The sequence below is a fragment of the Elephantulus edwardii genome, unplaced genomic scaffold, assembly GCF_000299155.1.
Source record: "Elephantulus edwardii isolate Elephantulus edwardi_28Jun2011 unplaced genomic scaffold, EleEdw1.0 scaffold00014, whole genome shotgun sequence".
NCBI lineage: Eukaryota > Metazoa > Chordata > Mammalia > Macroscelidea > Macroscelididae > Elephantulus > Elephantulus edwardii.
Window position 1 is genome coordinate 13,585,038 of NW_006399764.1, and position 11,868 is coordinate 13,596,905.

The 11,868-nt window shown below is 41.1% G+C and overlaps 1 protein-coding gene across 1 annotated transcript in view; it reads right to left on the reverse strand.

Annotated features, from left to right (window-relative positions):
* The window catches only part of ADAMTSL1 (ADAMTS-like 1), a 431,835-nt gene that overhangs the window by 197,192 nt on the left and 222,775 nt on the right, over nt 1-11,868 (reverse strand). Inside the window, exon 14 of the mRNA XM_006881351.1 lies at nt 4,862-5,163. Coding sequence (XP_006881413.1) covers nt 4,862-5,163 — 302 coding nt within the window. The remainder of the gene's footprint in view (nt 1-4,861; nt 5,164-11,868) is intronic.

An 11,868-nucleotide genomic window follows, 5' to 3' on the forward strand; every position in this document is an offset into this window, starting at 1 on the left:
CACTTTTCTCCCCTCCCAACCCTCCCCTCAGTACACTATCCTCTTGGAAAAGTAACAGAAAAATTCTTTTTGTTTTACAAACCCTCCCCCAGCTCCACTCCACTATACAGCCTTCGCTCCGGACTCCTGTCGTGACAAAAATACCTAATAATTAACTCGGCGGCCCTACGAACAACAGATCTAACCCCTGCCATATCCCGCACCGTCCTCAGCATCTCTGCTATACTCAAGCCCATTGGTACAGTCACTGTACCAATCCAGCATGGTGAAGGTCTTCCTCTCTTTGCCTGATCCTGTACCTTTTCCAGCATGATGTCTATTTTTAATGATTGGCCCCTTTTGATAACATGCCCAAAATGTGTGAGACCAAGTTTCACCGTCTTTGTTTTTAAGGGGCACCTGGTTGCACTTTCTCAAAGACGGACTTGTTTGTTCTTTGGGCCGTTCCTGGGCTCTTCTCCAACACCATCACTTAACAGCATCAAGTCTTCTGACGTTCTTACTCACTGGTCAACTTTCCGATGCATAGGAAGTAACTGAAAAGGACCATGGCTTGGATAAGGCTCTCCTTAACACCTGATCATTTTAGAGTAACGGAATTCTAAAGCACACTGTTCTGAGCCTGAGTAGTAATATGTGTTAATTGTCCACTGCCATCGGCAGCTTCAGCATTCTTAGGTGGGGTCTGGGACGCTGGGGGAAACTAAGGACAGAGTTCTGTCATACTTCAGGAGGATCTGGGACCAGCCCTGTGGTCAACAAGCAAAAATATTTGTGGAATGAACAAACAGAATGCTTAAAGGGCAGGGCATTCTCAGCACAGCTTGCAGCTTAGAGAGAGATGGAAATAGGATAGAAGAAAGGAATGCTGGGTGATGGTGGTGCAAGGGTGGTGGGGGTCCTTTGGAGAAGAGTAGAAATAGAGACTTCACCTGTGAGTTCATAAGTACTTGACCCAAGGGAGTCAGACAAGGATGTGAAAAGTTAACTCATCAAGCATGAGCTCTTTCCAAATGGGTAATGCACGCATTTAGAAGGACAATTTTAAGTCAACACAGAACACATGTTTAAGTGTTCCAGGCACTTGAGGCTTGAGGGGCCTGTGCTTTCCTGTCTGGACAGAAGCAAAAGAAGGCGTTCATAAGAGGAAGGAGGGAGGAAGGGGGAGAAAAGGTGGGGGGAGAAGAAGAGGGAGGGCGGGAGGGAGAGATAAGTTCTTTGTTGGAGTCCATTTGAAGTCCAATTCTTCGCACAGATAATAACATTGATTTTGCCATCTAAGGTCCTCTATAATAAAGCTGCCTAAGTTCAGGACTGCTTTTTGAGACCAGTTTCATGTATTAGTTCACATATGGAAAATTAACAGGTAACAAGCAGTTGATGGTGATGGTGGAGGACACAAGACACAAAGATGAACAGGTCAGGCTCACTTTCAATCTTTCCAAAAGTGGGATTTTCTGTGCTTATATTTCCCAGAATAGCACAAATGTTACATGATATCTGATGACAGCTTAGGGAAATGCAGCCACTAACTACAGGCTAAATTACTAACGCGTTCCTTCTGGTTGCTACCTCTGCTAGGTGAAAGGTTACTTTTGTGTCTCTCCTATTTCATCTCTGGAGAGTACAAAAACAATAAAATTAGCTTGACCCACTGTACAACCCCAAACTGATTTTAAAATTTACTTATTAATCCTGCCTGTTGTTGGTTGAATTCAACAGGAATGAGATTATATATATATATAAATATATTTATTTTTCATTGTGTTAAAAGTTGGCTGAAAGATCAAGGTTGATAACATAATAAAACATAAATGTCAAACAATGACTTGAAAATATACCTGTCCCGTATATTAAAACAGTTTTTAGCCCATGTGGGCATCCTTGTGTGTACCATATAATCCAAGCATATTTTCACTACTTTGGAATTTTCAGCCCTTCTATTTTAGGTGTGAACATACTACCTTGGAATGGCAGGTAAGCACGTGCTGCTGTTGACAGTTAAAGACGTTCAGACATTTCAGTTACAGTACTCTGCATTGCATAGTGTGCACAGTTTATGTTATACAGAGACACTGGGGTCCTCTCAGCAGAGATCCACAGGACATCAAACATTCACATCTTCTTTCTAAATCTGCAGCATGTTAAATTAAATACATTCCACATCCACTCTCCACTTTGAATTTTATATCCCTTTTTGGGCAGCAGAATGGTTAGACTTGAAGATAAAGGTATCTGGTTATTTATATATATTTCATTACTGCATCTATTTTTTCCATCTGCTCATAAAGTTCCAGACTTGACTTGTAACTGAGAACCATAACTGAAGGCTCATAAATAATCTTTTTTTTCCCCTCAAAGCATGCTTGTTTAACACTAGACATGATCATTCAATTCAGGTGATCATGGGCATTTGGAAGAAAAACAAATATTTGAACATTTGAGTCACTCATGATATTGGAAAGCAACAACTGTAGCCACTGTCTGCAGCCTCTTCAACTGGCCTTTCACCTCAGAAATCACCAAAGCTTATTTAACACTTCTCCCTTACAAAGCATGAAAGAAAAGAGGTCCTCAGAGTGAATGGAGAACTCCATATGAACGCAGCTACGTTAGCTGTGTTCCACGAAGCTATTTTCCAGAATCATTTGGAAGAATTTAGGTTTTAAATATTAGGATTTTGCCATTAAAGGACTTTGGAATTCTAGGGTTTGAAATTGGAAGACTTAGAAATAAAGCAACCTAAGTTCAGGGCTATTAAATGTTTATTGAAAGACCCACTTTGGAAAATTGATTCTTTGCTAGTACTTGTTTCACTATTAATTCTTTCGTGACTGCATGAAAAGACATTGGGCACATTTATTCTCGTGTTCTCAATAATGATAAAACAAGGCTGTAAGATATTGCACAGAGGCCAGAGTTCAGAAAAATGTTTTGGGAAAGAATTTTTCTATGAACGGCATCATAGAAAGGTGGAAGGACAGTGCAGGAGAGGAAGATCCCAGTTGGGATGGATTGATACAGTAACTGGAGTCAGAGACAGTGAGACTGGCTCAGATATGGCAGAGTTCAGAGATAGTGTATGTACACAGGGTCACTATGAGTAGCAGGTGACTTGGTGACACATAAAAACAATGACAACAATACAAGCTAAGCAAGAATCTTGGCTGGGAATTCACAACTTAACACATAAGAAAGGGTACTGATATCCACAGAGAGGGATATGGCAGGATTTGGCAGTCAGAATTTTCTCACCTACCAGAATCTTTCTCGGAAGTTGAGATGGGAGACAGTAATGATATAAATCTAATGTATTTTCTAGAATGCTGAGAAAAATAATGATCATGTAAATGTAAATATCTTCACCCTCCAATTCTCGTGTTCTTTTGTCTTAAGAATAGCTCTAAAAGAACCAGGCCAAAATAGAAAACATAACTAAGTAATACACAACATAAGGAGAGTTGAGGGATTCTTTAAGTGCGTAAAGGGCAAGTGTAAGCTGATTAGAAGCCTAGGGGGTCAGGAGTTACACTGCCAACCTAAAGGCAGGGAGTTCGAATCCACCAGCTGCTACAAAGGAGAGAAGTGTGCCATCTTCTCCCATGCAATCTAGTCTCTGAAAATTTTCTGCTGGGTCAGCTTTGAGTCCATTCCAAATCAAAAGTATGTAACAACAGTATGGTGGGAAGAATCTGAAGAAAGAAACAGAAGTTGAAGTCTAGTCCCAGCTGTGTGATCTTGAGATTGTCAGAATCTCAGTCCTCTCAACTGTAAAATGGGAGGGAGGCTCAGACTTTTTACCTCTGACCTCCAGGAAACTCCCAGTGTCAATTGTGATCTTTTGTTGTACTTTTGGTGGAAGATGGCGTAGAAAATGAGTTTCCTTTTAACCGTTTCTATACATATTTCTCAAGGGCCTCTGGTGGCTTAATGTTAAGAAATGGTCCTGCCGACCCAAAGGCATGCACATGCAACCCACCAGCTGCTCTGCAGGAGACAGATGGGTAATTTCCTCCTGGGTGATTACTTACCACCTGTGAAAACCTGCTGGAGAGTCAACTGTGGGTCGATTCCATCTCTACATCACACAACAATACATACTGTTCAGGAATATTGGTTACACATTCTACAGTGTGTCAACCTGCATGTTATTTCCATTCTGCTAGTTCCTTTTCCATGTCCCTACACCCTGAAATGTTTTTTAAGAAGTTTTGGTGGCACAGTGCCTAAAGCATGGGAGGGGTGGAGGTGCCAACCCAAAGTTCAGCAATTTTAATCTAAACGTTCCACCTGCAGAAAGAAGGGCTGTCTCCTCCTTAGTATTTACAGCCGCCAAGCCAGCAAGCATCACTATGAATCAGAATGATCCCAGGCAGTGGGCTTAGTTTTCTTGTATATAAATAGATATTACTTTGGGAAATCAGCTGAGTAAATTGAAGAGACTACAACCTGTCTCATGAATTGGAGAGTGTAACTGTTTGGGCAAGCTGAGCCTTGGTTCCTACCACATGCACTGAAGCAATGGGAGAAACAAGCCTGAATGCGGAACGCATTGCCAGTTCAGTGTCAACTGTATTTTTCAGTCAAATGCACTAAAGATACATTGCAAAACATCAGAATGACAACTGAAAGTAAAAGTATTGGCTGTGCTGGCCACTCGCAGCTGACAGTCTGCGAGCAGGCAAGCCAAGAACGCCAGCCATCTGTGTTTCATTCAGCGCGGTTTATGTTAGAGGGGCTCCTTGGCTTACCGTGCAGGAGGGAGAGGTGGTCACTTGACACGGGGACATGCAGGGAGAGAAGGATCTAGAGAGAGGCCAGAAAAGGTCGTGGGGATCGGAACCAGCTCCCGGTGTCTTACCTCCTCCGCAGGACTCGGAGCACTTGGTGAAGCCCTCGTACTCCCAGTCGTAGAGCTCGTCCACGTCCTGCAGGCCTCCAAGGAGCCCCTGCTTCTCCTCCGGGGTCCACTCTGCGAGCTCCCCGCTGCAGGGTCCCGCGTAGCAGGCACGCTGGGAGGCGGGTCTGGGCCCCTCGCACTCATCAGCAGGCAGGTCCGCCACCGACTGAGAGAAAGACAGGAGCACCTGGCACCTGACCGTTCGCACCTGGGTCCCCACGCCACAGGTCACCGTGCAGGCCGACCAGGCCTCTGGGATGAACCTGCAGCCAGCAAGCAAACAAGAGGACAGGATGAGAAGGCCCAGGCAGGAGACCGCGGGGGTGCGGAGGGTCTGCATCCTCTCTGCCTCGGCTGGTTGCCCACTGCTCTCTCGGGGGTTCGCAGGACTCTGCAGCCCTGTCCTGGGATGGGTGCTTCGCTTAGTTCATGAGCTCATCTGCCACTGTCACTGGATTGGTTTTGCTAGGAGTGTCACATGCACTCCCAGCTGGAGTGCGTTCATTCCAGGCACAGACTACCTGCTAACTCCCCACTCTGCCCCCACCATGGTCGCTCTTCAGAGGAGGGGCTGGGGGTGTCTTCTCTCGCTCCAAATCCCAGCACTTGTGTCTCCAGCAAGATGCTGGCTATTCTTGTAGCAGACTAATATTGATACTGAAAGCTATAACGAAACAAGCCCTCGGAGATATTTAAGGACCTATTTTCTCTTTTAAGCCTGGATCTCATATTCTGTAACTTTCTTTGCTTTTCTGTTCAACGTGCTTCCCAAGATTTATTTATATGTAGAAAGAGGTTTGCTTGTCCGTTTCCAAGAATGGAGCAGAAGCCTTGGTCCTTGCACATTCTTTGAATTAGTCTGCACTCCAGTTCTTTTTATATCATTGAAAAAGGCCATGCTGGAACTTTCAGTCCACAGGCATGCCACAGCTCGCGGTGGTTCTAGGGTTGTCTTCAGGCTGTTCAACATTCTCCACACCCACCTTGCCAAAGAAGCCACAAGGGGAAGAACGGTTTTTCTCTGAGTTTCTCTAGCATGCAGCACAAGATCCAAATTCCAAAAAGGTCTCTCTAACCCCTGTCTTTAACCCCACACCAACAATGGCCACAGTGAAATGACCTTGAGAGGGGCCAAGGGAAAAGTGCCCAAAGGGGACAGCTAATATTTTCCAATATAGTTAGTAGAATAATGTGAAGAAAGAACTTTGGGATTGAAATTTCTGTTTTTCCATGATCCCATTGCATTCTCACAAGCAGTCATGCAGGGGAGGCATGCAAACCTGGCTTCTTAACCTTGACTTTGGCAGAAAAGGAAAGAACTGATAAGAAGGTTAGAGCATTAAGTTTTTGCAAAGGCAAATGGTTTTGATCTCATTTAGGAAAATGGAAATTCTAATAGCGAACCAATCCAAAGTTTGAAATTGGAAGGAATGCAGCGAAGACGTTTCCTGAGCCTGAACCTAGCTCAGAGGTGATCTACCAAAGTCACACTGTCTTGGAAGGTAGCAAACCATACTATAAGGGCAAACCAAAACCCCTGACCAGCAGCCACCAAGTAGATTTCAACTCATGGGATTCTACCCACAGGTTTCAGGGTAGAACTGCCTTCTATAGGGTTTTCAATGTCTATTATCTGTGGGAGCTCTGGTGGCCTAGTAGTAAGGAGGTGCACTGCAATCCCAAAGGCACATGGTTCAAATCCACCAGCTGCTCTGCAAGAGAAAGATGGGCAATCTCCTCCTTTGCAATTAACCTATGAAAACTCACTGGAGGGTCAGCTATGGGTTCTTTCCACCAGTACACAACAATAATAACAGCAATTATCTTTCAGACACAGATCATGAAGTCTTTCTTCCAAGCTGTCTGGGGGTAGGTTAGTAGGGCTTTTGGTTAGTACCCAAAGAACCCAAAGATGTGGCAAGGGTCCCTTAGAAGAGGTGTCTCATCTTAACCACCTTCAACAAGCCATCTTCTAAGGAAGAACAAGGTCATCTTAACCTAGTTAGAAAGGCAAACGAGGGCAGAATGGCCACCCAGAATTAATCCCATCAAATTCTTACCAAACTTAACCTCCCATGTTTTTAAAATTCTTGACTCAATCTTTTCTCATCTTGAGAAGTTGGGAGAAAACAGTACCTTAACAGATTAAAAAGTCTTTCTCTCATTAAAAGTTCCTTCTGTAGTGTCTTTGTAGAAATGTTAAAGCTAAATCTATAAGCAAAGTCACTTTAGCACTGTTAGGACACATTCATATCCAACTGCCTTGTGTTTGGCACAGTCGTCATGACAATTGCCCCAGCAATGAGCAATATTATAAGCATATAGACATAAGAAAGATGCACATTAAGTTATTTTGTGTCTTAGAAAAAAACACAAAGCAAATGAAAAGCCTGCCAACTTTGACACCAGTGTTCTGAATAATGCTAAAAAAAATGAATAATCCTCCATGATTTTTTTTCCCAACAAGAAAAATGACAAAATTTCAAAAAGAACTACACTTTATTTGCTGTTTCCATACAGTAAAGATTCTGGTTGTGTCAAACAGTACAATAGTACAGTAGTCCTCTTTCATGACCAGTAAGAGGAGTCAGCGAACTTTTTCTGCAGAAGACTAGGTAGAAAATATTTTGGGTATCTGAGTCATGTGGTCTCAGCCATTACATTGCAAAGCAGTCACAGAGCATATGTAATAAAATGGGCATGTCTGGGTACCAATTAAACTTTATAAAAATAAAACGGTGGCAGAAGAGCTAGTTTGTAGTAAAGATGGTGGAGGAATAGGTTTCAAAGTTATGAGTAGCACTGTGTTCCCCCAAAATATCTATTCAATTCTTGGCCTGTTTGAAATCAGGGTTTTTCTTTGGTTGTGTCAACAAAGTCACAACAGTGTAGGACGATCCTAACCACTTCCCGGTTATAAAAAGGCCATAACAGACACAGAGATACATACAGAGGGAAACGGCAGATTCCATGTGAGAATTCAGTAAAAATCAAGGAATGCCAAGGAGCAAAAAAGACCGGAGCCGCAAATAAGAAAGAAATCAACAAGGCAGAGATCCTGATTTGGACTTTGAGTCTGAAAATACACCTCTGTGCTTTAAAGCCGCTCATTTGTGTTATTTGTGCCAGAACATCACTGAGCAACTAAAACAACCACCAAACCTTATTTTCAGTCATAGTTTCTCTCTTCCTTCCGTGCATATAAATCTATGGGACAGACAAGTAGCCAACTTGATTTGTGATTTTTCTTCCAAAGTGAGTCCCAGATGAAGTCTGGAATATAAACGATGCACGAAATGTACCCTCCGTTCTCCTCACTCAGAATGAGAACCACTTTGCATTTGAGCTCCTCCCAGGATCAGGACGATGCACAGAAAACACACCACAGAGAAACCGAGCGCCAGCAGAGCCCTGCAGACTTGCTGCAATGATTGAAATGTGTTTAAATTGGCATGTCTAAATGAAAACAAAAATGCAAATATATGTGTGTGTGAAAACTATGTCTACATAAATATAACTCTCAGTATATGTATCTGGGAATTTAGGATTAATAGCAAAACAATAAACATCTGCTCTATGTCTCTCAAATAAGAATCTTTATCAAATGTAAAACAGCCTTACTGGCTAATCTCCCAACCCACTGTCCTCAGCTCTTCATCACAGTTCCCACCAATTAAAAACAATTTGGTTTTTAAGTGGTGCTGTCTTTTGGCAGTTACCTTAATTTCACTAGCGCACACACTGTACTATGCAGTCTCTCGCTGAAAGCAGGAGACTGGATTTCAAAAGAAAAATACCTGGTAGTGCAAAGGGCCAAATGAATAATAACTATTTTTCATAAGCAGCTTTCCGCCTTCTTCCTAAGGAGCATCCAGCTCTGTATTTACTATCTAGTGCTTTCTGGCTAAGACTGCGTGGAAGCAAGGTCAGTGAGAGGGCGAGGGAGGCAGTTTAAATGCAATGCTCAGAAATCTCATCTTGAACAGCCTTTGATGAGTTTGAAACTTCAAAATGGGACTTCGAGAAGGAAGAGCAATAGGGGGTCTTGTTAGCCTTTGATCATTTTGACTGCAGCATGTAAAATCAATTTTTTAATAAAGCATTCACTGTTACTGAAAAATATGAAAAGGTTCCTTTAGAAATTCAAAGTGTGTATTATTATTATTATTATTATTAGCAGCAGCAGCAGTACTTCAGGGTAAATAATGAATGACTACTAAAGTGTTAGTTGTCTTTTGTTTTTTGGTTTTTTTTTAAGAGTAGCTTGCACTTCAGAAGTAACTGATAAGGGCTTCTGCATTTAGTCTCCCCATCTCTAAGAACTTAAAAAGCAAGTAAACTTGACAAATGAATGATTTATGCTTTGTCTTATCTCATCTTCTACTTGCAAGCTTGATTATTCATTCCATTAACAAAAAGCTTCTTTAGAATTTTAACCACAGTCTATGTGATGAAATAAAAACAATAGTGAAAATGAAATTCACTTGTAAAATCTCTAAGTGGCTGAGCTTATTAGTGGCTATTAAGAAGTCGGAAGCATGCACTAAAATAAGAAAAACAATCACGTTGTTCATATAATGTTAAACAGAAACAATCTCTGGCTTATTAGTCTCATGTCATTACAAGAATTGGCTAGAGATACGAAAAAACCAAATTCATTGTATTGAAATCCATACCAACTTACAAGACAGAGCAGAACTACCCCACTGGGTTTCCAAGGCTGTAAATCTTTACAAAAGCAGACAGCCCTATCTTTCTCCCAAGAAACAATCGGTGGGTTAGGACCACTGATGTCCCAGTTAGCAGCTGAGCTCAGTAACCAGTAGGCCCCCAGGACTCCGTTAGGCAGAATAAAATTCTACTTTTGTACATGCACAGTCTGTAACTATGAAACTCTGTTTCCCCTTTTATCCCATTACATGCATGCCTCTTTCCTCATACACATTTTGGCTAAAAAAACCATGAGGATTATTCAACATAAGAATTGCTTTATAGGTGTGTTATTTGATGGTGTCAACTAAGTTTCATGCTGTAGTTTCAAAATTCAGACTGAAACGTGCAGACAGTCACAACAGAAAGAATGAATTTGGGTACAGGGCTTTGGGTTATGAGTTTTTTTGAGTTATGGGCCTATAGGGATTGTGGTTTTCTCTTCTCATTTGTTGTATGTATGCATATTAGAGTGGTCACATGACAGTAGGGCAAGAGAAGAGAATGAACTGAATAGTGTAGGGAAAATTACAGACTTGGAAAAGGATCATAGAGTATTTTGTGGCCAGCTTAGTGCATCCCTTCCATTAATCTCAGCTTTTTCTTGTCTCTGTGATATTTTCACCTTGTGCAAATTGGTAAAAGTAGCTCTGGTATTCTAGTGGTTAAGGCGTTGTGCTTCCAACTCAAAAGCAAGTGGTTCAAAACCACCAGCTGCTCTGCAGAAGAGATATGAACAATCTCCTTCCATGCAATTAACAGCCTTTGAAAACCAACTGGAGGGTCAGCACTGGCTTAGTTCTGGCTCAACAATAATGAGTTGGATTGTTGAATCTGGAGAAGGAATCCGTGGGTAGGACAATAAATGGTTAAGGTACCCAGTTAACCAAAAGGTTAAATGTTCAACTTTACCAGAAATGCCTCAAAATAAAGATCTGATGATCTGTTTCTGGAAAAAATCAGCCAGTGAAAAACGTATGGAGTACAACTGTGTTATGATACACACTGGGTTGTTGTCATCTTAAATTTTGTATTTAAAGGCCTAGAAACTTCATTTTCAAAAGAAAGACCTAAGATTTCAAGCAGTGAGAGACAAGACCCTTTATTAGGGGGCTCAGCCAATGAAGAAAACCTGCAGCAAAATAGGCTGCATTCTAGTGTTTTCTGAACGGAGCTAACTTATAGCAAAGAAACATAGGGTCTGAAGGGCAGTAGTCAGTAGGCTTCCAGATGGCCTGTAATTAAAGTTTTTGTTAAATATCTTTTCTGGTGTGGGTTATCACCTCAGCAGTTTGGAAACCAAAGGACTTTATCTCTTCCTGCCAGTACAGACATCCAGATGTCTTTCAAATGTCCTACTTCTATAACTAGAAACTGTTCTGCAAGCTCCAAGCGTTCATATCCTAATTAAGAAAGTAAATTTATAGTAAACCATGAGCATAAAGTTAGCCACAAGTCAGACAAAATGGCGCTAGTACTGCCAACTACCATCCTTCAATGTTACGAGTTAGAATTTGGAAGTTTCAGAAAACTGATAATCATGTGGCTGATGTTCATGTTTTCAAAATGCACATTAATTCTGTCGAGTGGAATGCAATTGACTGCTGTACTGTGGATAGCTTCATTTTACATCTATTTGGAAAATCATTTCACCATTCTTATTTGCATATATATGCATATTTCTTTTAATTAGCCGCTAAATTTTACTGGCTCCCTTATTAATCAATGGAGTAAAAAAAAAGTTTGACAGATGTTAATTTTATATTTGAATGAAGATCACGATTTTTATCTTCTCAAATTTTTTATCAAGTAAAGGGAAAATACAGCATATTGAAGCAATAAAATATTGTAGAAGTAATTTAATACTGAACTAACCATAAAGTATTTTATGTAAATATTTCATCTGGGGGTAAAAATTACCATATGCCATTGGTAATAATATGTTATTCAAAGATGCCTCATCTTATTTTTAATCCAATCTTCCTTTCTCTTATTTTTCCTTTTTAGTTTGGAAAAATTGACTTTTTGACCGATACTGGCCAACCCTTGGGACTAAAATCTTCGAGAATCCTAAATGGACCCTTTTGGCATCTCAACTGATGAGGTATTTGAATAATATAAGTGTGGGGGGGAAGGTTTTGAGTGGGTGGAAAAAAGAGAGAAAAAGATACTTATTTTCCCCTTTCCCACCAATCTTGGAGACTCTTATAAACAAACTTTTGGAGCTACTTAATGTCTCTGAATGAAAGGAAAAGTAA